We start from the raw sequence: 27,725 nt of genomic DNA, 5'->3' as shown, positions 1-27,725 counted from the left end.
TCAAAAGGGTGAATTTTCAAACACTGAGATTAATTTTCTAACAAAAAGGACGAATTTTCAAGAAAAAAATTCATTCTTCACCAAGTAGTTCCATTATTATCTAAGAAAAGAATAATTTTCAACAAAATAGTTTAATTTTGTACAAAAAATATTAATTGTCAAACCAGAAGATTAATTTTCTACCAACAATTCGATTTTTTAAACAATACACATGAATTATTAAAAAAATAGTTGAATTCTGAATTAAATCAAATTTTCAATCCAGATTTGAATTTTGAACTAAAAAAGGTAAATTTTTAACCAAAAAGATGAACTCCCAGCTAAGAAGATTAATTTCTACCAAAACGAAGAATTTTCAACGAAAGGAGATGAATTTTAAAACCAAAAAGGCGAATGACATAAAAAAATATTTACATTTTGATAGAAAGTGATCAATTTTCAACCTAAAATATTAATTCCCAACTAAAATAATGTATCTTTGACTATAATAATTGAATTTTCAACCAAAGAGATTAATTTCTACGAAAAAGACGAAGTTTTCAACAAAATACACGAATTTTTAACCAGATACAAAATGAAAAACAATTCGTATTTAATTTTATATTTCAATTAAAAAAAATAATAATAAAAATCGCAATTTTTCCAGGTATGGTAGACACCCTAAATCTCTTTAATAAATTTCAAGCAAATGGATCTTAAAATTTTCCGATTCAATCTCGAGACTACTTTCCGAGGTCCGAAATTGTTTATTTAATTCAAATATCTTGTTCTGAAAATGCAGTAAATTTAACTGTGATCCCTGGCAAAGTGATAATTTCCAAAAAAATTCGAAAATCTAGGACCATTCGTAAGGTCAAATCATCATCGACTCGTTTTGTCGATCCAGCGGATTATGATAGAGGCCTACCATCGCCTCCTGCAGAGCCCTGAGACAGGCAATATTAGCTCGAAAACCTCCAGCTCTCTCTGCCGAATTCTCAGATCTCACATTTTTTAAATAACCCCGCGTCTGCAATTCTCGCATGTCGGGTGGCGCTGGACCTTCAATATCTTGTCTGATTTCCGTGTAGGAATATAGAGGACCTTCCTCGACTTTCGGAACGGGCAGAAAACTATTTCCTCCCTGATTTCCAAACTTGATTCCCGAACTGAATTGCGTAACTTTCTGCACAGGCGGTGCCACCTGTTTCTCCTCTTTCGAGCCCTGAATAACCGAGGCGAAGGTTTTCACAATACTTTTCGCATTTCCCTCGGAAAACATAAGTTCCTGTATGAGAGCTTCCTTCTCCCGAATTTTATTTTTCTCGATCTCCTTATCCAGCTGGGCCAATTCGAGGACTTTCGCTTTTTCCTTTTGCTTCTCGAGTTCTATCAGCTCTTCCAGTTCGACCTCCTTCTTACTGAGTTTCGATTTATTTTTCAGGATTAGCTCCTTGTTTTCTCGCTTGTACTGCTCTATCTTTTTGTTCGTCTCGATCACATCAATATTGTTTGCGAGGTTGTATATGATGTTCTCGATTTCTTCGAGGTAATTGTTGTATTCTCGCAGGGTTGGGAAATCTTCCTCCTTTTTGTTGAAGTCACGAAGCACTCTTTTTCTTATGTCTACTTCCTTTTCTACCATAGGGTCCTCGAAGAGCTGAACGCGGAAATTTGTCCGGCGGAGGGCTGCATTACATTCTGGACACGAGCCAGAGCCTGGAAAAGCAAAACAAATATTTTTGTTTCGTTTTTCTAGAAAGACGACTCCGAAGGTTTAACAACAACAAAAATCTGCTCGCTGCACGCTGACACACTGACAACTGTTATTTGATGATTGTGAATTCTCTTTTGTTAAAGCTCCTTCGGCTTTTTTCTACATTATGTTCAACTCTATTATATCAAATGCATATTATATTTATTTATGTAGCTCGATCTGGAGCTGTTTACCCAGATATGGCAAAATAAAGTACAAATCTTATTTTTAATGATTACTTTAATATGTTTCTCATTTTGCATTAAATTTAATTTTTTGTCTCCCAGATAAATGTATATCATTTGAATAAATTTATATTATTATCATACGTGATATGCATTAGTATTGGAAGAAAAGTATTTTCATTGTCTTATATTTACCATTATAAAAAAAGCAACCTTTTAAAACAAAAATATTGTATTTTCAACTAGACAAATGAAATTTTAGCAAATAATTGAATTTTTAATCAAAAAGATTAATTTTTATATAAAAAAGACAAATTTTCAAACAAAAAAACTTGAATTCTCAACCAAATAGTTCCTTTTTTATCTACAAAAAAACACTTTCAACAAAATAGTTGATTTTTGTACTAGAAAAGATCAGTTTTTAGCCCAAAATGGAATAGTTAAAGTTTTAATTAAAACGTAAATTTTGCATAAAAAAACAAAAAAAATTCAACCAAAGTGCAGATTTTCCAATAAAAATGATGAATATTTAACTGAAATAAGTGAATTTTCAAAGAAAAAATTCATTTTCTGCCCAAAAGTCGATTTTTTAAACAATACGCAAGAACTATTACAAAAATAGTTGAATTCTGAATAGAATAAGACAAATTTTCAACCCAATAGTTGAATTTTGTGCTAGAAAAGATAAATTAAAAAAAAAGAAGATTAATTTTCTACCAAAAAGACGATTGTTTAACAACACTTTAATTTTCACTGAAATAAAGGGATTCTCAACTAAAACAGACAAATTTTCAACAAAATAGTTGAATTTTGAAATAAAAAAATATTAATTTTCGACCAAACTGACAAATTTTTAACAAAAATGTTAATTTTCAATCAATAAGATAAATTTTAAAAAAAGAAGTTTTTTTCAGACAAGAAAATTAATTTTCTACAAAAAAATCTATTTTTTAAACAATACACATGAATTATTAAAGAAATAGTTGAATTCTGAATTGAAGACATATTTTCAATTCAATAGTTGAATTTAAAACTAAAAAAGATAAATTTTAAAACCAAAAAGATGAATACCAAAAAAACTTGTTACATTTTCAAACAAAGTGATAAATTTTCAACCTAAAATATGAATTTTAAACCAAAACAATGAATTATTTCTAACAAAAAAGTCGATTTTTTACACAATAAACATGAATTAGTAAATAAATAGTTTCATTCTGAATTAAATCAGACAATTTTTCAACTCAATAGTTGAATTTTAAACTAATAAAGATAAATTTTCAACCAAAAAGATGAATTCTCAGCCAAGAAGATTAATTTTTACCAAAACGACGGATTTTCAACAAAATACATGAATCTTCAACTAAAATTAATGAGTCAAATTTTAAGCGAAAAAAAAACTAATTATCAACCAAAGGAGATAAATTTTTAAACCAAAAAAATGAATGCCAAAAAAAATTGTTACATTTTCAAACAAAGTTATGAAATTTCAACCTAAAATATGGATTTCAAACTAAAATGCTGAATTTTCAAATACTAAGATTAATTTTCTAACAAAAAAGACGAATGAAAAAGAACATTAATTCTCAACCAAATAGTTCCATTTAAATCTAAAAAAATATCAATTTTCAACGAAATAGTTGAATTTTGTCCCAGAAAAAATGAATTTTCAAACAAAAATATTAATTTTCTACCAAAAAGCCGATTTACTGAAAAGACACGTTAGTTTTTAATAAAATAAACTAATTCTCAACTAATAAAGACAAATTTGCAACAAAATAGTTGAATTTTGAAATAAACATTAACTTTCAACCAAACTGACAAATTTCGAACAAAAATATTAATTTTCTACCAAAAAGCCGATTTACTGAAAAGACACTTTAGTTTTTAATAAAATAAACTAATTCTCAACTAATAAAGACAAATTTGCAACAAAATAGTTGAATTTTGAAATAAACATTAACTTTCAACCAAACTGACAAATTTCGAACAAAAATGTTAATTTTAAATCAAAAAGATAAATTTTCCAAAAAGAAGTTAATTTCTCAAACAAGAAAATTCATTTTCTACCAAAAAAGTCGATTTTTTAAACAATATGCATGAATAATTAAAGAAATAGTTGAATTCTGAACTTAATAAGACAATTTTTTAACCCAACAATTGAATTTGAAACTAAAAAAGATAAATTTTAGTGTTTGTGCTAAATTTAAAAGTTTGTGCTAGAAAAGATGAATTTTCAAACAAAAACATTAATTTTCTGCCAAAAAGACGATTTATTGACAAAAAAACTTTAATTTTCAATGAAATAAACGAATTCTCAACTAATAAATACAAATTTTCAACAAAACGGTTGAATTTTGAAATAAAAAAATATTAATTTTCGACCAAAGTGACAAATTTTAAAGAAAAATGTTAAGTTTCAATCAAAAGGATAAATTTTCAAAGAAAGAAGTTAATTTTTCAAACAAGAAAATTAATTTTCTACCAAAAAAAGATGATTTTTAAGCAATATGCATGAATAATTAAAGAAATAGTTGAATTCGGAATTAAAGAAGACAAATTTTTAACCCAATAGTTGAATTTTGAACTAAAAAAAAATAAATTTTCAATCAAAAAGATGAATTCTCAACTTGTGTCGTTTTTCCATGAACTTAATTTTTTTATATTCAATGTAGATATAATTTAGGCGAAAAATGTTGTTAAATAAAATGTTATTGTATCTTGTGTCCTTTTTTAAAACAGTTTATTTTTTTACTTTTAATATATGTTTATACCTAGATTTTATAACAAAATTGTCGATATTTTTTGGTTAAAGAACTTAAAACTAAAACTACGTGTCCTATCAAAAATTATTCATGACAAATTTGAATAAGTTTTCGCTCTTTTTTGGAAGAGCAATTTTGGTCTTTTTAATTTTTTCATAGCTTCTGTCGTTTATCTAAAATACTCGTCCTATTAAAAATTGATTAATGACAAACGTGTAGATTTTTCAGGGCACGCAATTTTAGTTAATTAATTGTTTTTCGTATCTTGCATAGTTTAATCACAAAATGGAATTTTTTATTTTTTCTTATTTTTTGTACGATCAAAATGTGAATTTTCGACAAAATTCAAAATTGTCTCAAATATTTTGAAAATGCGCTCATCTTTTCAATTTTCATCCAAAATAGCTCGTTTACAAACTCGTTCTTTCTTTTTAGGCCTTAAAAAAGTGTGCAAAAGCTGAATCCAATCTGATCAATCAAACATTTCTCATGTTCAATGAAATTCTAAAAATCGAACACTAAAACTAAAAAAAATTCCATTTGAAGTAATTAAAACTGACCTGCAAATTAAAGCACTCAAAGTGAAATTCTTAAATTTCAAACTTTTGAAATTGAAGTTTAAAAGTTGTTTAATTAAAAAAAAATCCGGAAAAAAACTGCGGATTTTCTTTTTCTGGAAATGGAAATTCCGTAATTAAATCATGCCAAGGTTTTTAGAGGTTTAAGAGTAATGTCTATGAAATAAAACCATACTGATAACTTTAATTTACAACCCAAAATTAAAAAACTAAATAAAAAATATTTCCGTTGTTTTTCTTCATACAAATAATTACTAATGGACAATTTAAATATTTACCGTGACTTTTAAAACAATTTTCAATTGTTCAAACAAATTTAAATTATTTAAACAATTATTTATACCCCAGAAATGTATAAAATAATCGTATTTACTAATTCGAATCGTCTTGCAAAATCAATTATTATTCATTTTTTAAATCTTAAAGTACAGTTCAATTTAATAAATCATTAATTTATTTATATTCCCAATTGATCAACTAAAAATGCTTTAATCGTCGGTGACAGTTTTAATCGAAGAAAAAATTCACGGTTTTTTCCCTATTCGCAATTCAATAAAATTTTTAGATTCCAAGTCCAAAGCTAAAAACTTTTCCATTTCTAGCAACAAAAAAGAAACTACAAACTATAGCACTCAAAATGAAAGTCTAAAATTAGAAGTTAAATTATTTAATCTTAAATTGTTTAAACATCCTAGATGAGCTTCAAAATTTTATTTAAAACCCTTGAGAAATCCAGAAGTTGTTTTTAATTTATTTAACTTTAACATTATTTAAAAAAATGTTTTAGAACTTTTAAATATCTTTTGAAATGAATCGAATTTTCCGTACAATTTTTAGAAAATCCTCCAAATTTAAAATAGTTTTACGAAAATCTTCCAGATTATCTTTTCCTTAACAATTTTGAAAACGCATTAAAATCTTTCTGAATATTCTTCTAAAATAATATTCCAAAATGAAGAATTATTGAATTATTAATAGAATTTTCAACTTGAATAATAAATATTTCACTAAAATACTGGAATTTTTAACCATGATTAATTTTTATACAATAAGAGTAATTTGCAAACAAAAAGATTAATTTTCTACCAAAAAGTACAACTTTTCAACAAAATACATGAATTTTTTTAAATAGTTGAATTTTCAATCAAAGAAGACAAATCAAATCAAAGAAGATGAATTTTTAATCAATAAAATTAATTTTTTACAAGAAAATACAATTTTTCAACAAAATACATGAATTTTGGTGAAAAAATCTTTTTCATAAAAAAACAAACAAAAAAATCACAAGTTTTCAACCAAACAGCTCATTTTTCAACCAGAAAAATAATATTTTAATTAAAATGATGACTCTTCTAAAAAAAAATTACTTTTCAACAAAAGAGTTTATTTTTCAACAAAGTACATTTATATCTAACCTTTTAAAGAAAACAATTATTTTCTACCAAAAAGCCAGTTTTTAAACAAAAAAGTTTAAAAAAAAAAATAAAATAGGTAAATTTTCAACGAAATAATTGAATTTTCAATTGATAAGGACCAATTTACATGAAAATTGTTACATTTTTATCTAGAAAAGGTCAATTTTCAACTCAAAGTGGAACGATTAAATTTTCAGTTGAAAAATGAACTTTTAACTAAACTGAAAAAATTTCAACCAAAATGATGAATTTTCAACTGGATGAAATGAATTTTATGTCTACCAAAAAAATGAATTTTCATCTAATAAGATTAATTTTCTACAAAACAGACCAATTTTCCACAAAATATACATCAATTTAAAAAAGTAGTTTAATTTTTAAATAAAAAATATGAGTTTTTAACTTAATAGTCAAATTTTCCTTCAAAAAAGATAAAATTTGAATCAAAAATAGAATAGCTGATTTTTCCGTTGAAAAATTAATTTTTAACTTTAAAAAATCAGATTTTCAGACAGTTAGATTTTCGGTAAAAAATTCCTTTCCATCCAAAGAAAAAATTAGTTTTCAATCAAAAATCTAATTTTTCAACCAAGCAGTTCATTTTTCAACTAACAAACAAGATTTTTTTATTAAAATGAGGATTTTTCAATAAAAAAGAATTAATTTTCAACAAAGGAGTTTATTTTTCAACGAAGTAAATTTATTTCTAACCAAAATATTCAATTTTCACACAAAAAAAACCTTTTTTTTAAACAAGTATTTTCTACCAAATAGTCGATTTTTTTAAACAAAATGCGTGAATTTTAAACGAAATAAACGAATATTTAAATTAAAAAGACAAATTTAAATCAAAATTGTTGAAATTATAACTAGAAAAGGTCAATTTCCCATCCAAAATAGTTAAATTTTTAGTTTAAAAAATTGACTTTCAACAAAATAGTTGAATTATCAAACGAAGTGATCAAATTTGCACTAGAATCATTCATCTTCAACTAAAACAATTTAATTTTAAACCAAAAAGATGAATTCTCAAGCAAAATTATGCCGCAAGCAAATTATGTCGCAAAAAATTGGATTGTGAATTTCAGATTATGTTTTAATTTTAAAATCAATTTTTTCCTAGAATTTTTCTGGACTTGCGATTCATAGTAACAGTTTCAAAATTCGTTAAAAATATAAAGAAACTGAATCTTGAATAATAAAATAAGTGAATCAAACCTAAAAAATAAAACATAAATGTGTGATTTTCGTTCAAACGTTTGTCAAATTCTTCCGGTAAAATAAAGATTTAAATTGAACAATTCGCAAAAATTGTTCTTGATACTAATGTTTCGTTAAATATACAAATACAACTGCAAATATTGAGCATTGAAATCTATTAAAACGATTAAATACGATGTAGATGAGAAGATAACCTAAAACTTCATCACTATTGGGACTCTTGGGACAAATGAAGAATCATAATTAGCATAAATTACCTTTCAAAAAGAGAAGATCGACACAGCTTTCACATAGTGTATGTCCACAAAGGTTTACCATCAATTTTAAAGACGGATTTCGATATTTTGTTGTTTTACAACGTGGACATGCCTGGTCTTCCATGATTGAAATTTCAAAGAATTTCTTTTTAATTCTCACTCAAAACAGTTTATTACTATAAAATTGTATTTTTTTTAGTATTGTCCTAGATTTTTCGTGGCTAGAAACGAACCTAGAGGTCTTATTCAAATTATAAGTTTGACAGAAACATCGAAAGTTGTTGTTTCAAACACCGTTTGAAATGCCGAACAAACATAACCTCCATTTAGCAAAAGCAGCGTTGACACACTACACTACACACTTTCAAAAATAAAATCATGACTAAAAATTAGAAAATAGACATGACTATTATTTGTAATCTCCATCAGAGTAATTTTCATGTTAAAATAATGTTTTAAACATCTATTTTCTTCACACTTAATTGATTTTACCAATTTTATTGAAATTACTAATTTTATTGTCATTAAGTTGGCTATAGTGAGACAAAGTTTTAAAAAAAAGCGCGCATATGATTTATAATAAATTATAATCTGGAAATATGAATTTTCGAAGATTTCAGATTTGGCAAATGAAAATGACAACAAAAATGTTAATTTTCAACCAAAAAAGATCAATTCTCAAAAAAAATATTATAGGTATATAATTGATATTTTAACGAAAAATTTTATTTTAAATAAAAAACAATTCAAATCATAAAAAAGAGAACTTTTCAATAAAATAATTGAATCATTAACCAAAAAAAAATCATTTTCAAGCCGTGAACTTTAAAAAAAATCTTTTTTCCAAAAAAATGAATTTTCTCAAAAACATGAAAAATGAATTTTCTCAAAAATTTGTGAACCCAAATATATAAATTTTCAACCAAATAGATCAATTTTCTACTAAAATGATTAATTTCCTACAAAAAAATTTAAACGGAATAGTTACATTTTTCACCAGAAAGATGATTCAAAAGACATTAATTTTAAACGAAAAAATTCATTTTTAACCAAACAGTTAAATTATAAACCATTTGCATTTTTAATTAAAAAATGTCCTAAAAAAATTCAACATTTGCATTAAAAAAATGAAATGTTTAAAAAATAATAATTTTTTACGAAACCGTTTAATTTGGAAACCCCATAAAATGAATTTTAAACAAAAAACTTAATTTTCAATAGATGATAGATGATTTTTCTACCAAGAAGATTTATTTTCTACAAAAAAGACGAATTTTGAACGGAAAAGTTGCATTTTCAACCAAAGAGATGAATTTTCAACAATAAATTTAATTTTCAACCAAATTGTTCAATTTTTAACCAAATAGATAAAAAAAAATTTTCAAAAGAGGAATTTTCAACCATTTGCATTTTTAACTAAAAATAATTTAATGTTTTTCAAATAGACGAATTTTCTACAAAAAAGTTTAATTTTTGAATAAAAAAATATGAATTATCAACAATAAAATTAATTTTCGGTCAAAGAGATGAATTTTCAACAGAAAAACAAATGATATTTAAACAAAAAAATATTTTAATTTTAAATAAAAAAAACAATTTAAATTAAATGAAAAAAGATAAGTTTTCAACAAAATAGTTAAATCCTAAGCCAAAAAAAAATTATTTGCAATCCGTAGAGTTGAAAAAAATGTTTCCAAAGAGACGAATTTTCTACAAAATAGCGTAATTTTCTTACCGAAAGTATGTATTTTCAGCAAAAAAATTAATTTTCAACAAAATGGTTAAATTTTCTAACAAAATTAATTAATTTTCTACAAAAATAAAAGTAATTTTCAACGATATAGTTACATTCTTAACGAAAAAGATGAATTTTCAACTAAAATTATGAATCTTCAACAAACAAACAAAATAAACCAAAAACGATTTTTCAGAAAAGAGAAAAAACATTTCAGTCAAACTGTTAGATTTTCAAGACAAAAATTCGATCAAATATTGAAGCAAAAATGGAACATTAAAGATTTCAAAAAAATCGAATATGAAACAAAATAATACAATTTGCAACCGAGGAGATGAATTTTTAAATAGGTAGCCCAACTTTCAACCAAATAGTTAAATTTTCAATCACAAAGATTAATTTTAATCCAAAAAAGATCAATTTTTGAATGAAATACATGGATTTTCAACAAAAAAAAATAGTTGAATTTTCAAGTAAAAAGAAAAATTTATCAATAAAATAGTTGAAAAGAATAATTCAATTTTCAAGTAATAAAATTACATTTTAACCAAAAATCAAACGAATTTTGTAACAAAATGGTTAAATCTTAAATCAAGAGGAGAATCATTTTCTTAAAAAAAAGACAAATTGTCAACCAACTAGTTAAATTTTTGACTGAAAAAGATAAATATTTAATCAACGTATAGAAAATTGTAAAAAAAATTGTTAAATTTTCAATCAAAATTTTGAAAAAAAAGAAAAAAACCCAAGGAGATTAATTCTAACACAAAAGACAAATTCTCAAAATAAAACATAAATTTTCAATTAAAAAAAAAAATCGATTTTCCATTAAAAGTGGATTTGTTACACTTTAGGCATAGAAAAATTTAATTTTATCAAAAAAAATTTTCACAAATGGTTTAATCGACAACAAATACAATTAATTTTTAACAAAGTAGTTAAATTTTTAGCCAATTAGTTGAATTTTTGAACTAAAACAAAAACTTGTTAAGAAAATCGTTGAATTTTCAACAAAATAATTAAATTTTGAACCAAATCGTAGAAATTTTACCCAAGACAGATGAATTTTCAATTTAAAAAATTACTTTTCTATAAAACGATGAATTTTTTATTAAAAAAAAAATGAATTTTCAAGAAACAAATGAATTTTTGAATTAAAAAGATGTCTTTTTAACAAAATACTTTAATACATAACAAAATAATAAAACTTTCACCCAAATAGTAGAATTTTTAACCAACAGAGATAAATTATAAAGCAAAAATATAGTATGTAGTAGTTTTTTCAATTAAAACGATGGCTTTTATATCAAAATATGAGTTTTTTAATGGTAGACTTTATAACAAAATGATACAATTTTTAACAAAACAGTATAATTTTGAACCAAATTATTAGATTTTTCAATAAAAAATAATTAACATTCAACCAAAAATAGTTGGATTTTCTGATAGGTTTCTATTAATTCAGTTCGCCTTTAAGCGAAAAAAAACAGGAAAATATGGGTTTCTTTTTGTTTATTATAAAATCTAGTCAAAACTTAAAAAATAAGTTGTTCATTTAACAATTATCAATATTATCATACAATTCATTCACAACAACTCAGCCAAAAAATAATTTTGTAAACAAGTAAAAAATCACATTCATTAACTCTTTTCAAACTTCAATATACAGAAAATTAACGAACCTACAACTAGATGGAATTTATCTCGAAATAGATCGCTTTAAAATTTTTTAATATTCAAATTTGTGCAATAAGCATAAGCCTAGGAAAAAATTCCAGTCGATGAGCTTACAACTTTTTGTACAAGGTAGTTTTCTATCACGGCTTTCGCTGAAAAAAACAAAAAAAAAAACATTTTTATTAAACATAAATCGTAAATAAATGAGTAAGACAGAATTCAGGTGTCAGGGCGTCTACTCAAATCCTGGAGAAAAATTCCCTGATAATTCCAGGCTTTTTTTAAGATATCTCAAGTTTTTCCCAGATATAATTTTTTCTATTTAATTTATAAACCCTTGAAGAATTATATTAAAAGATATTCTTGAATATATTAGCTTAGCACCTTCGATTACTTAAATAATGCTAAAACAATATTAATAATTTCTTGAGTTTGTCCGTAATTCCATGAATTTGAATAATAATTCAATTAAAAAATATTGCATTTTCAACAAGAGAGATGAATTTAAAAATTTTTTATTTTCAACCAAAAAGATTATTTTTCTACCAAAAAAGGAGGGGGTTTCAACAAAACACATAAATTCTCAACCAGATAGTTGAGTTTTGAACTAAAAAAGATTAGTTTTCAACCAAAAATCGGATAGTTAAATGTTCAATTAAAAAACTTAATTCTCCACAAAGGAAAAACAAAATGATGAATCTTCAACTGTAATAGTTTTATTTTTTACAAAAAAGATGAATTTTCAAACAAAAAGAATAATTTTGAAACAAGAAAAATAATTTTCTACCAAAAGTGACTATTTTTCAACAAAATACATAAATTTTTAACAAAATAGTTGAATTTTCAAATAAAAGAGACACATTTTCAACATAATAGTTGAATTTTTAACTGAAAAATATCAGTTTTTTTACCAAAAGTGGAATAGTTAAATTTTCAGTTCAAAAAATTAGTTTTGCAAAACTAAAACAAAAGAAATTTTCAACAAAAGTGATGAATTTTTGAATAAAATTAGGAATCTTCATCTAGAATAGATGAATTTTAAACCAAAAAATGAATTTTCAACAAAAAAGTTTAACTTTCATCCAAGTAATTTTATTTTCTACCAAAAAAAAAATTTTTAACTAAAATTATGAATATTTAACTGGAATACTTGAACTTTCAACCAAAAAGATGAATTTTCGGACAAAAAGATTAATTTTCAATACAAGAATTTAAATTTCCACGAAAAATGCAATTTACAAATAAAAAATACCAATTTTTAACTAGATAGTTCAATTTTTAACCAAAGACCTACATAGATAAATTTTCAAATAAAAAAATTAATTTTTAAATAAAGTGATAAATTATCAACTAAAATAATAGAATATGCCATTATAATAGTTACATTTTCAGTTTGAAAAAAAATTTTAAAGAAAGAGAATAATTGTCAAAACATAAGATTAATATTATACAAAAAATATGACTTTTCAGCAAAATACATGAATTTTCCACTAAAAAAGACCAATTTTCTACAAAACATCGTTGTATTTTCAATTTATAAAATAAATTTTCAAACAAAAAATGGAATTGTTAAATTTGTGATAACTAAACATTATGAGTTTTTGACTAAAAGGATAAATCTTTAACTGTTATAATTGAATTTTCAACCAAAAACAGAAATTTTCAAACAAAAAGAATAATGTTCATACAAGAAGATTAATTTTCAAACAAGAAAAATAATTTTATACCAAAAAATACGATTTTTTAACGAAATACATGAAGGTTCAACTAAAAAAAACAACAACAAATTTTCGACCACATAGTTGAATTTTAAACCGAAAAAGATAAATTTTTAAAGAAAGAGCTCAACTTTCCAAGTATTATTTTTATTTTCGACCAAAAATTTGAATTTTCAAATAAAATGATGAATTTTCAAACAACAAGATGAATTTTCAGCACAAGAATTTATTTTTCCACACAAATAAAATGTTTGAACAAAATACATAAATTTTCAATGAAATGATTGAATTTTGAACAAGAAACAGATGATTTTTTAAACCAAATATTTGAACTTTGAACTAAAAAAGAAAAAAGAGAAAAAAGAAGAACGAAAAAAGAGAACTAAAATAGAATTTTAAATAAAAAATGTGGATTTTCAATTAAAATTATCAATCTTTGATTAAAGTTATTGAATTTGTAACCAAAAAGTTAAATTTTCAACAAAGAAAATTAATTTCTACAAAAAAACACTAAGTTTCAAGAAAATACGTGAATTTTCAACTGAAAAAAAAATAGTTAACCAAAAATCAAATAGTTAAATTTTTAGTTAAAAAAAAATTAATACTCAACTAAAGGGATTGATTTTTGACTAAAAACAAATAATTTTCAACCCAAAAAAATCAAATTTTCATAAAAATAGTGGTAGTTTTAACTGAAATAGATGAATTTTAGTTAAACAAAATTAACTTTCAACTAAAGGAAAAACAAATTTTTAACAAAATAGCCCGTTTTTCAAGCAAAGAGATGAGAATTTTCAATTAAAATGATGAATCTTCACACAAAAAAATTTATTTTTAACAAAATAGTTTAACTTTTAACATAGATACTCAATTTTTATTCCAAAATAGATGAATTCTAAACGAAAAATGTTGTAGTTGATATTTATCCAAAAAGGATTTTAATTTTCACTCAAAAACAGTTGAAACTAACAAAAAGGACGAATTTTCAACTAAGAAATATTTTTTAGTCACAAGAAAAAAAAAATTACAAACAGCCTGTTAAATTTTCAACAAACACGATAAATTTTCTACTAAAAAGAACGAATTTTCAATGAGATACTTAAATTTTTTCGAGACAAAAACAATCAATTTTGAAACAAAAATAGAATAGTTAAATTTTCATTCGAAACATTAATTTTAAAAATAAAAAAAGGAAATTATTTAAAAAATAGTTAAATAAAAACAAATATAAATCTACTTTTGCGACTGAAAAATCATTGTTATTCAATTTTATAACCCAATTTATAAAAAATTAAGCATGCTTCCGAAAAGATTTCGTGAGTTTAAAAAAAAATTCCTTGACATTTCTAGATTTTCCAGATTTTCCAGGTAAGTTAGACACCCTGACGGCAATAATTTATTATAAAACGACAAAATTACCTGTTGTTGCGTTGTTTAGAATCGCAGCTTGATAAGCACTCACACCATGAATATTTCGATGCGTTACATCCGCTCCTTTTGATAAGAGTTCGTAACAAACGTGAGGGTGATCGCCATTTGCTCCATAGATCAGAGGAGTATTACCCTCCTGATAACATAATTTTTTAATAATTATTTCATAATTGTCTTGTATTTATTTTTACTTGAAGCATTTACATAGGGAGACTCTACAGCCCAAAATGCAAACAAATATTTTAATTTTCAATGAAAACAGATTATTTTTAAACCAAATAGTTGAATTTCGAATGAAATAGATGAATTTTCGAACAAAAACAGGTGAATTTTTAGCCAAATAATTACTATTCATATCAAAAAGATGAATATTTATGAAGATAGTTCGATTTTCAACCAAGAAAGATTCAATTAGGAACTTTTCTACCAAAAAAGAAGAATTTTCCATTAAAAAAGACGAATCTTCTATCTGTAAAGTCGAATTTTCGACCGAAAAAGATTATTTTCAAACAAAAATTAAAATTTTCCATCAAAAAAGATAATCTTTTAACCAGGAAATTTTGTAATAAAAAATATGAATTTATTTATTTATATCAAAAGGACGAATTTTCGACCGAAAAAATTTTTTTTAACCAAAGAGTTGTATTTTTAACGACCGAAAAATATTATTTTTCAAACAAATATTTTAATTTTCAATCAAGAAAGTTGATTTTTCAACCAAATAATTGAATTTGGAACGAAATGGTAAAATTTTCAAACAAAAACAGATGCATTTTCAACCACATAATTACTATTCATATCAGAAAGATGAATATTTTAGAAGATAGTTCGATTTTCAACCAAGAAAGATTCAATTAGGAACTTTTCTACCAAAAAAGAAGAATTTTCCATTAAAAAAGACGAATCTTCTATCTGTAAAGTCGAATTTTCGACCGAAAAAGATTATTTTCAAACAAATATTAAAATTTTCCATCAAGAAAGATAATTTTTTAACCAGGAAATTTTGTAATAAAAAATATGAATTTATTTATTTATATCAAAAGGACGAATTTTCTATCCAAAAGACGAATTTTCGACCGAAAAAATTTTTTTTAACCAAAGAGTTGTATTTTTAACGACCGAAGAAGATTATTTTTCAAACAAATATTTTAATTTTCAATCAAGAAAGTTGATTTTTAAACCAAATAATTAAATTTTGAACGAAATGGTAGAATTTTCAAACAAAAACAGATGCATTTTCAACCACATAATTACTATTCATATCAGAAAGATGAATATTTTAGAAGATAGTTCGATTTTCAACCAAGAAAGATTCAATTAGGAACTTTTCTACCAAAAAAGAAGAATTTTCCATTAAAAAAGACGAATCTTCTATCTGTAAAGTCGAATTTTCGACCGAAAAAGATTATTTTCAAACAAATATTAAAATTTTCCATCAAGAAAGATAATTTTTTAACCAGGAAATTTTGTAATAAAAAATATGAGTTTATTTATTTATTTCCAAAGGACGAATTTTCAACCAAAAAATATTTTTTAACCAAATAGTTGAGCTTTGAACGACCGAAAAAGATTATTTTTCAAACAAATATTTTAGTTTTCAATCAAGAAAGATAATTTTTAAACCAAATAGTTGAATTTTGAATGAAATGGACGAATTTTCAAACAAAAACAGGTGAATTTTTAGCTTTCAAAAGAATTTTCCATTAAAAAAGACGAATCTTCTATCTGTAAGGTAGAATTTTCGACCGAAAAAGATTATTTTTCAAACAGATATTAAAATTTTCCATCAAGAAAGATCATTTTCAAACCAAGAACTTTTTGTAATAAAAAATATAAATAAAAATTTTCTACCAAAAAATATTTTTTAACCAAATAGTTGAACCTTTAGCGACCGAAAAAGTATATTTTTCGAACAAATATTTTTATTTTGAATCAAGAAAGATGATTTTTTAACCAAATAGTTGAATTTTGAACGAAATGGATGAATTTTCAAACAAAAACAGGTGAATTTTTAGCCAAATATTTACTATTCATATCAACAAGATGAATTTTCCATTAAAAAAGACGAATTTTCGACCGAAAAAGATTATTTTTCAAACAAATATTTAAATTTTCCATCGAGAAAGATTATTTTTTAATCAAGAACTTTTGTAATAAAAGAGAAAAATTTTCAATCCAAAAAGGACGAATTCTCCATCAATTAAGAGGAATGTTTGACCGTAAAACATGAAGAATTAACCAAATAGTTAAATTTTCAATCAAAATAATTGAATTTTTGAGCCAGAATATTAATTTTCTACCTAAAAAAAAAAGAATTTTTAAACAAAATTCATAAATTTTTAGCCAAAGACGAATTTTGAACTAAAACGATGGATCTTCAAGAAAAAATAAATGAACTCCTGATGAAAAATGTTTTAGCTGACATTTCAATAAAAACGGTTTTTATTTTTAATTAAAAGCAATTCAATTGAATCAAAAATATTAATTCTTAACGAAAAATCTTACAGCCGATACTTCAAACAAAAAATGTTTTAATTTAAAAATAACGGAAATGAATAAAATTGACGAACTTTGAACAAAAAAAAATTAACTTTTCAACTAAGAATGATTTTTCAGTCAAGTGCGAAAATTTTATTTAAATGAATTATTGAATTTTTAAGCCAAAAAGGCGTATTTTCTACAAAGCAGTTGCATTTTCAAACCAAAAAGTTAATTTTCAACAAAAAAGTTTAATTGTCTACCAAAATAATATAATTTTCATCCCAAAAAGTGAAATTTTCAACCAAAAAGATTAATTTTCTATAAAAAAGATTAATTTTCAACGAAATACATGAGTTTAATTTTCAACTAAAAAATATGAATTTTCAACCAAAAATGGAATAGAATGAAATTTTCAGTTCAAAAAATTAATTTTCAATAAACCGAATTTTTGACAAAACAGTTAAATCTTCAACGAATAAATTAAATTCTCGACAAAGTAGTTCAACTTTGACCTAAAACCAATAAATTTTCGGTAAAAAATAGAATAAATAAATTTTCAGTGAAGAAAATTAATTTTAAGAAAAGAAATGAATCTTTAGAAAAATGTTGACATCTTCAACCAATAAAATTGATTTTTAACGAAGAACTTCAACTTTCAATCAAGTAGTTGAATTTTCAACCAAATTGTCATATTTTTAACTAAAAGAGATAAATTCTGAACCAAACATGTATAGTATACATAAAAAGGTTTTGGGATAATTTATAGACTAAAGAATACAATTTTTAATAAACAATGAAGTTCATTTCCTTTGGTAAAAAATTAATATTTTTTCTTCGAAATATTAAATTTTTTTGTTAAAAATTCATCTTTTTGGGATAAAAATTTAACAACGCAGTTTAAAAGATGAACTACTTCGTCAGAAGTTAATTTTTTTATCTGAAAATCTAAATATTCCATGCTTGGTTGATTGATCCTTTTTTAGTAAAAAATTTAATAACATTTTTTAAAATTCAACTATTTTGTTGAATAATAGTTTTTTATTGGATTGAAAATTAACTTCTTTGACTAAAAATTTAAATATTCTATGCTTCGTTCAAAATTTATATGTTTCAGTTAAAAATTTAATTCTTTTGTTGAAAATTCAGAATTAAAAAAAAAACTTCTTTTTAGCTGAAAATTCAAATATTTTGTAAGATCGTCTTTTTGGATGAAAAACTCAAATATTTTGTTAAAAAATTCAAGTATTCGTTACAAATGTCTCTATTTTATTGAAAATAAATTTTTCACTGGCCTAAAAATCAACTTTTTAAACTGAATATTTAAATATTGTATGATATCTTACAAATTTAGATTTTTTTAGTTAAAAATTTTATTGTTTTGTTAAAAATTTTTTATTTTTCTTCAAAGACCATCCTTTTTCATTGAAAATTTAACTCTTTTTAGGTTGAAAACTCAAATATTTTTTTAGAAAATTCAAGAATTTGGTTAAAAATGTCCCTGTTTTATTAAAATAAGTTTTTCACTGGCCTAAAAATCAACTTTTTAAACTGAATATTTAAATATTGTATATGTTACAAATTTAGATTTTTTAGTTAAAAATTTTATTGTTTTGTTAAAATTTTAAATTTTTCTTTAAAGATCATCCTTTTTCGTTGAAAATTTAACTCTTTGTAGGTTGAAAACTCAAATATTTTTTTAGAAAATTCAAGAATTTGGTTAAAAATGTCTCTGTTTTATTAAAATAAGTTTTTCACTGGCCTAAAAATCAACTTTTTAAACTGAATATTTAAATATTGTATGATATGTTACAAATTTAGATTTTTTAGTTAAAAATTTTATTGTTTTGTTAAAATTTTTAATTTTTTTTAAAGATCATCCTTTTTCGTTGAAAATTTAACTCTTTTTAGGTTGAAAACTCAAATATTTTTTTAGAAAATTCAAGTAATGTTTAAAAGTGTCCCTATATTATTTAAAATAAGTTTTTTACTAGCCTCAAAATTAACCTTTTAAACTGAATATTTAAATATTGTATGATAAAATTTTTAATTTTTTAGTTAAAAATTTTACTCTTTTGTTAAAAATTCAAAATCTTTCCTAAAAGATCATTGTTTTTTGTTGACAATTCAACTATTTTGTTGAAAGTTCGTCTTTTTAGGTGGGAAACTCAAATATTTGTTTAGAACATTCAAGTATTTGGTTAAAAATATCCCTATTTTGTTAAAATTTAGTTTTTCCTAATAGTCTGAAAATAAATTTTTTTAACTGATTTTTTTCAAAATGCCATATTTTTTGTTTGATAATTAAACAATTTTTTTAAATTTCCTATTTTTTTTTTTGCAAAACTCGACTATATTGTAGAAAATACAATTTTATTTCTATTTCAATTATATTTTCAATTTCTTTCTATTTGATTGATTATTAATATAGATACCTCTTCAGAAAGATTAGGATCAGCGCCGTGACTTAATAAAAGTTTCACTAAATCATGATGTCCATAGGCTGCTGCCAAATGCAAAGGTGTTTGTCCTTGATGTCCTCGACAATTTTTATCAGCTCCAGCTTCCAAAAGTTGTCTCGCACTACCCAATTGTCCATATCCCGCAGCCCACATTAATCCAGACAATCCCTTTTCATCCAGTTCATCCACCGATCCTTAAATCAGAAAATTTATTTTTAAATTCATACTGATTTTCCCAAGCACCTATAAATTACAAAATCGTTTTTTTTTTCATACCAGGACGAATGTCTTCAGGTGTAAGTTCCCCTTGACCAGCGAGTGTATAAAAAGTTATATCTTTTCCTACATAAAGTTGTGGAATTTCCGTTTGCGTGTTTCCTCTTTGCAAATTTGTGAGCAATGTAGGAGGCTGTTAGAAAACAAAATCGTCACATAGATCAATTTTATGTGACAAATTTGATGCAAAATTCGGCTAAATGATTTGACATAAAAAAATAGAAATTTCTACTGTAAAATGAGAGAGATAATATAAAATAAATTTACAAAAACAATTAAAATGACTCAGATTTCACAGCTAAAAATGCTCTCAAGTAGGGGAAATATGATGATTTTTCACGAAATTAGGGGAATAATAGGGGAGCACATTATTTTTAATAAAATTAATGTAGGTACCATATTTCTAAGTGTTACTTTTCAATAAAATAATTAAAAACTGAAGTAAAAGAGATGAATTTCTAACAAAAATATTGAATTTTCAACTAAATTTATGAATTTTCAACCTACCAAAATAAATCCTTAAACCAAAAAGATGAATTTTCTAAATAATAATTAAAAATTTCAACTAAGAAACTTAACAACGATATTTTGAACAAACTATTGAAATTTCAAGACAAAAGGTGAATTTTCTACAAAACCGATGATATTTTAATTCCAAAGGATCAAATTGCAACCAAAAATATTAATTTTCTAAAAAAAAATATTAATTTTCAACAAATACATGCATTTTTAACCAGATATTTGAATTTTCAATTAAGAAAATATGAATCTTTAACTAAAAAAATTAATTTTCAATAAAGCAGTTCAAGTTTCAATCAAGCAGTAGTTAAAATTTCAATCAGGTACTTATATTTTTAACCAATAAAAATTAATACTCAATAAAAAATGCAATAGTTGACACTTTAAACAAGAAAAATTGATTTAGAATAAGAAACTGTTAAGTTCTACCAAAAAATATCGATTTTCAACAAAATAATTCAATCCTCAGACAAAATAGATTAATTTTCAAACAAATAGTTTAATTTTTAACTACAAAATATACACTTTAAACTAAAAATAAAAAAGTTAAATTTATAGTAAAAAAAATCATTTTCAACAACAAAAAACGAATTTTCAAGAAAGTAGTAAAAATATGTCAATTTTACACTTGAAAGGATAAAAATATTGTAAAGATTATTAAAAAAACATTTACAAACCAAACCTAGAACAGTTGAATTTGCAGATAGAAAAGTAAATTTTAAACAAACAAAAAAACGACTTTTAAGCCAAATCAATTAATTTTCAACTAAAAAGAAACGCATTTCGAGGCAAAGAAATTAATTTTTAATCATAGTAATGAATTTTCAACCAAAAATATGAATTTTTGATCGAATAGTGAAATTTTTAACCTAAAAGATAACATTTTTATGAGAAAAATTTTTAAACTAAACATTTTTTTTAAAACCAAAGAAATGAATTCTTAATAAAAAATAGAACAGTTACTTTTTCCAGAAAGCAGAACATTTTTTAAAGAAAAAAATTACATATCTATACAAAAAGTTCATTCTCCACAAAAAATGAAATACTTAAAGTAAACTTCCAAGTAAAAGCGTAAATCTTTTAGTTTTAACCAAAAAAAAATTAATTCGTAACGAAAAATGTAATAGTTGATATTTTAAACAAAACAAAATTAATTTTACATAAGAAACATTCGAATTCAACCAAAAAATATTGATTTTCAACAAAATAGTTTAATCCTCAGACAAAATAGATACACTTTTAACTAAAAATAAAAAGGATAAATTTATGGTTAAAAAACTTATTTTCAACACACACAAAAAAAACGAATTTTTAACAAAGTAGTCAATTTTTGAACGAAAGATGAATTTTTAAATAAATTATACATTCACAAACCAAAAAAAAAAGAATTTTCTAAAATAACTGTTTAGTTCCAACCCATAAATATAAATTTTTAACAAAAAAGTTAATATTGAATAAAGCAGTTAGATTTACAACAAAATAGATTGTTTCTTAACATTAACAGAATTCATTTTCGATCGAATATAAAAGTGTAAAAACAAAAATAGATTAATTCTAAATCAAAAATGTAATATTAGACTTTTAAACAATTGAATTTTGTATACAAAATATAAGTTCTTAACGAAAAATGTAATAGTTAAGAATTTAAAAAAAATGAATCAGAAACAGTTGAAATTAACCCAAAAGGACGAATTTTCCACAAAATAGTAAAATCCTCAACAACAAAAAAACAGATTAGTTTTTAAGTAAACACTTACATTTTTAATCAAAAAATATAACATTTCAACTAAGAGATGAATTTTTTAAACAAAAAGACGAGTTTTTAATAAAAGAGTTGAATTTTTAACCAAGAAGATTTTTCAGGCGAGAATATAAAAAAAATATGAACCAAATTTTTGAATTTTCAAAACAAAGAAACGAATTTTCAGCAAAACAGTTTAATTTGCCAACCAAAAATGCTGACGTTTTAACAAAATTGTTAAATTTGTGGCAAAAAGATTAAATTTGGAACCAAATGATGTATTTTTTAACGAAAAATATGAATTCTTAATGAAAAATTTAATAGTAGACTTTTCAATTACAAAAATGAAAATCATTTTAAGCTAGAAATATTGAAAATTGAACGGTTAAATTTTTTTATAAACTGAACCCTTGTTAAATTTAAATAAAAAAATTTTTCAGTTTAAAAATCCTTAGAAGGCATCCGAATTTTAACTCTAACTCTTGAAAATTCTACATGTTGTTTTGCATTTATTCAAATTTTAAATTATTCTTGAAATTTTTCAGAACTTCTAAACATCTTTTAAAATTATTTGAATTCTTTCTGAAAAAATGTTAACCCTGCAAAATAAAGAATATTTCCTTAAAATTTTTAATACATTTTAAACACTTTTTAGTTGAGTTTACAAATTAAAAATTTTAAACCTAAGAAATGAATTTTTATCTAAAATAATTAATTTTCGACCAAGAATACGAATTTTTAACCAAATAGTTCGTTGAATTTTCACCTAAAAAAACAAACAAATTTTCCATAAAGCAATTTTATTTTCATCCGAAAAAATGATTTTTTAACCAAAAATGGAGGAATTAAATTGTTAGAAAAAAAACAATCATTTTTCGACAAAAAATGAATTCTCAATAAAACAATTCAATTTTAAACCCAAAAGATAAATTTTCTACCAAAAAAGATACAGTTTTAATAAAATATATAATATTTCAAATAAAAACGATAAAAATATTACAAAGATTATTTAAAATACGACCTTATGACCAAATAGGGGAATTTTTAACTGCATTTTTTTCAACCAAAGAAAAGAATTCTTAACAAAAAATACAATAGTTACTTTTTCCAAAAAACAGAACATTTTTTTAAAGAATAATATTTCATTTCTATAAAAAGGTAAATTTTTCAAAAAAAATTGAATAGTTAAAGCAAAGATATCTTTGGATAAATTCAATTTTCAACTAAAATGATGAATCTTCAACTAAACAAAAATTCATTTTTAAACAAAAACATGAATTTTCAAATAAAATATGAAATATCTAACAAAAATAAAATATTTTAATTTTCAGTTGGTAAAATATATTTTTAATAAAAAAATAAATTAAATTTTGACCAAAAAGATAAAGTTTCAACTAATGAGATTACTATTTTGCCAAAAAAGGGCGGATTTTCCACAAATAGTTAAATTTCCATTTAAAACAGATAAGTTTTCAACTAAAAATAGAATAATTAAATTTTCAGTAAAAAACTTAATATTCAATAAAATTCAAGTAAATTTTCAACAAAATAGTATAATTTCCAACCAAAAATATAAATTTTTGACCAACTATTGGAATTTTGAATGCGAAAGATTGAATTCTTAACAAAAAATAGAATAGTTCAATTTTCTACAAAATAGAACATTGTTTAAATGAACAGATTAAAATAAATTTTCAACAATAAAGAAATAAATTTTCGAACAGAACAGAAAGATGAAGTTTCAACTAATGAGAGTAATCTTCTACAAAAAAGTTGGATTTTCCACAATAAGTTGAATTTTTACAATGGATTTTTAACTAAAAATAGAATAATTACATTTTCAGTGAAAAACTTATTATTTAATAAAATGAAAGTAAATTTTCAACGAAATAGTATAATTTTCAACCAAAAAATATGAATTTTTGACCAAATAGAGCAATTTTCATTCCAAAAGATTGCATTCTTAACAAAAAATAGAATAATTCAATTGAATTTTCAACTAAATGGATAGATTTTCAACGGAAAAAAAGACATAATTTTTAACCAAATACATTAATTTTCAAATAAAAGATAAATTTTCTAGTAAAAAAGAATGATTAAATTTTCAATAAAATAAACTAAATTTTCAACGAAATAGTATAAAAATAGTATAATTTACAACGAAAAAGATTAAATTGCTATCAAAACAGATAAATTTTCGACAAAAATAGGAAGTTAAATTTAAGTTAGAAAAATTAATTCTAAATAAGAAACTAATTTTCAAGCAATAAGATTAATTTTTCTACTAAATTGGCGAATTTTTAACAAAGCATGTGAAATTTCAACCAAATATTTGAGTTTTAAAAAGAATTTTTAACAAAAAACTTAAATATTCTCCCACAAATTCGAATTTGTTTAGTAAAATAAATTTTCAAACAAAGAAATTAATTTTAGTCCAAAAAAATGAAATTTTAACTAATGAAATTACTTTCTACCAAAAAGGACGGATTTTCCACAAATAGTTGAATTTTAACTTAAAACAGATATATTTTCAAATAAAAATAGAATAATTAAACTTTCAGTAAAAAGAAACTTAATATTCAGTAAAATCAAAGTCATTTTTCAACGAAATAGTATACTTTTCAACAAAAAATATAAATTTTTGACCAAACAGTGGAATTTTCAATCCAAAAGATTGAATTCTTAAAAACAAAAATGGAATAGTTAAAATGAATTTTCAACTAAAATGATAAATCTTCAACTAAACAAAAACTCACTTTTAACCAAACACATGAATTTTCAACTAAAACCATAAATTTCCTGCCAAAAATAAAATACTTGAATTTTCAGAAATAAATTTTCAACGAAATAGTATAATTTTTAACGGAAAATATGAATTTTTGACCCAATAGTACAATTTTCAATCCAAAAGATTGAATTCTTAACAAAAAACAGAATAGTTAAATTTTCTACAAAACATAAAATTTATACACTAAAAAGATTACATTTCTATAAACAGATAAATTTTCCAAAAAAATTGAATAGTTAAGGTGAATTTTCAAATAAAATGATAAATCTTCAACTAGACAAAAATTTTGTATAAAAAACATAAATTCTTTACCAAATTGTCGAATTTTCAACCCAAAAGATTGAATTCTTAACAAAAAATACGATGGTGAAATTGAAGGTTCAACTAAATGGATAGATCTTCAACTAAAAAAATTTAACCAAATACATTAATTTTCAAATAAAATGCAAATTTTCTACGAAAAATAAAGTATTTAAATTTGCAGTTGGTAAAATAAATTTTTAATCAAACAAGAAATTAATTTTCTAACAAAAAGATGAAGTTTCAACTAATGAGAGTACTCTTCTACAAAAAAATTCGGATTTTCCACAAATAGTTGCATTTTCACCTAAAACAAGTAAAATTTCAACTAAAAATATAATAATTAAATTATCAGTAAAAAGTTAATTTCCAATAAAATGAAAGTAAATTTTCACCGAAATAGTATCAATTTCACCAAAAAAATATTAAATTTCTATCAAAACGGATAAATTTTCGACCAAAAATGGAAGTTAAATTTTTTTTTTTAATTGGCGAATTTTTAACAAAGTATATGAATTTTCGATCAAATATTTGAAATTTTGAAAGAATTTTTAACAAAAAACAGGAACTAGTCAGCAAGAAACTGAAATATTTTCCCACAAATTCAAATTTTGAATAGAATACAGGAATTTTAAACAAAATATTTGAATTTTTAACTTAATAAGATAAATTTTGAACCGAACATTAAATTTTCAGTTAAAACAATTAATTTTCAACCAGAAAACATGATTTTCAACAAAATAATTAAATGTTGAACGAAAAAACAAAGTTTTTTCAACTAAAATGATAAATCATCAAACAAATTAATTAATTTTTAACAGAGTAGTTCCAATTTTAACTAAGTAGCAGAAATTTTAAACCAAAAGATGAATTTTCAACGAAAAAAGAGATATTTGATATTTCAACCAAAAAGGATTAACATGTTTTACCAGAAATAGTTTAATTGAACCAAAAAAGATGAATTTTCACTTTTTAAATTAGAAGTTAAATTATTTTAATCTCAAGTAGTTTAAATATCCCTGAAAAGCTTCAAAATTTTATTTTAAAATCTTGAAAAATCTACAAGTTGTTTGAAATTTATTCAACTTTAAAATTATTTTTAAAATTTTATTAGACCTTTTAAATATCTTTTGAAATTAATAGAATTTTTCCTACAATTTTTAGTAAATCCTGCAAATTTTACCAAATTTGCTTAAGATCTTCCAGGTTCGTTTTTAACAATTTCGGAAATCTTTTAAAATATTTTTGAATATTCTTTTAAAATAATATTCCAAAGTGGAAAACTATTTATAATTTTCCTACGAATCTGACAAAAATAATTTTATTCTTTTGAAGTCCTTAATCATTCTTAAAACGTTCAGTCATCACAGTACCTATTGTCGTCAAAAAAAGTGAATAGGTGACATTTTTTCTAAAATATGTGACAAATAGGTAATTGTTTACAACATAGTTAAATCCGTTACCAAATTGTTGATTTTTCAAACAAAAAAGATGAAAATTCTGCATTTTTAAACCATAAAAGTTCAATTTTTAACCAAAAAATTAAGCAGATGAATTTTTACCAATTTTATACCAAATTTTTTAATTTTTAACAAAATAGTTTAATCTTCAACAAAAATAGATAAATCTTCAATTAAGAAGTTGCATTTTTAACTAAAAAGAGATAAAATTTCTACCAAAAAGTGAGTTTTCTACCAAGAAAAAATTTGCAGTCAAGAATGAAAAATAATTTTAAGCAAATTGTTCAATTTTCAACAAAAAAGATTAATGTTTATCAAAAAATTCTATAGTTGATATTTCCACTACAAAACTTTAATAAAAATAAAAAACACTTAGATTTGACTAAACAGTATATATTTTCAACATGACTAGATTTTGACAAAAAAAGTTGATTTTCTACCCAAAAAAAGACGAATTTTCAACAAAAAAATATAATTTTTTAACCAAAATGTTGAATTTTTAACAAAAAATGGAGTAGATAAATTTTTATTAAAAATGAATTTTTAATAAAAACAAAAAACCTAAACAAACCTAATTCTCTATCAAACAATTTCATTTTAAAAACAAGAACATTAAATAAAAACAAAAAAAGTTAATTTACAATTAATCAGTTGACTTTTTAACAAAATGTTTGATTCTGAAGTTTTAAAAAACTTGTTTACAACAAAACGAATTTTTAATTTAATTTTTTAACAAAAAAAACGAACTTTCAACTGCCAAGGAATGGAATTTTTAATGAATCATTTTTTTGGTACAAAATTCTACTTTTTGGTTACAAATTCTACTATTCAGTTAAAGATTTAACTATTTTATTGAGAATTAAAGTCTTCTGTTAAATAGCAATCGTTTTTGGACGAAAAATTATATTGTTTGGCAGAAAATTAATTTTTTTAAATTGAAAATAAATTTATGTAACAAAATATTTAAAATATAATATTTATATTATA

General features: G+C 22.9%; 2 protein-coding genes across 2 annotated transcripts in view; both read right to left on the bottom strand.

Annotated features, from left to right (window-relative positions):
- Positions 1 to 653: 653 nt before the first annotated feature.
- On the bottom strand, positions 654 to 8,605 carry LOC117167125 (CDK-activating kinase assembly factor MAT1). The gene is made up of 2 exons (XM_033351811.1): positions 8,154 to 8,605; positions 654 to 1,698 (listed from the first exon to the last, which is right to left on the bottom strand). The coding sequence occupies exons 1-2, from the start codon at positions 8,275 to 8,277 to the stop codon at positions 854 to 856; spliced, it is 969 nt and encodes a 322-aa protein (XP_033207702.1). The 5' UTR covers positions 8,278 to 8,605; the 3' UTR covers positions 654 to 853.
- Positions 8,606 to 11,409: 2,804 nt separating this feature from the next.
- Positions 11,410 to 27,725, bottom strand: part of LOC117166932 (DNA-binding protein RFXANK) — an 18,454-nt gene continuing 2,138 nt past the window's right edge. The window contains exons 3-6 of the mRNA XM_033351398.1: positions 19,931 to 20,063; positions 19,628 to 19,848; positions 14,703 to 14,850; positions 11,410 to 11,717 (exon numbers count right to left, since the gene is read on the bottom strand). Coding sequence (XP_033207289.1) covers positions 11,650 to 11,717; positions 14,703 to 14,850; positions 19,628 to 19,848; positions 19,931 to 20,063 — 570 coding nt within the window. The 3' untranslated portion in view covers positions 11,410 to 11,649. The remainder of the gene's footprint in view (positions 11,718 to 14,702; positions 14,851 to 19,627; positions 19,849 to 19,930; positions 20,064 to 27,725) is intronic.

This window comes from Belonocnema kinseyi, chromosome 2, assembly GCF_010883055.1.
Source record: "Belonocnema kinseyi isolate 2016_QV_RU_SX_M_011 chromosome 2, B_treatae_v1, whole genome shotgun sequence".
Classification (NCBI taxonomy): Eukaryota; Metazoa; Arthropoda; class Insecta; order Hymenoptera; family Cynipidae; genus Belonocnema; species Belonocnema kinseyi.
The sequence above is the reverse complement of the archived record's forward strand: the minus strand, read 5'-3'. Positions and strand labels throughout refer to the sequence as shown.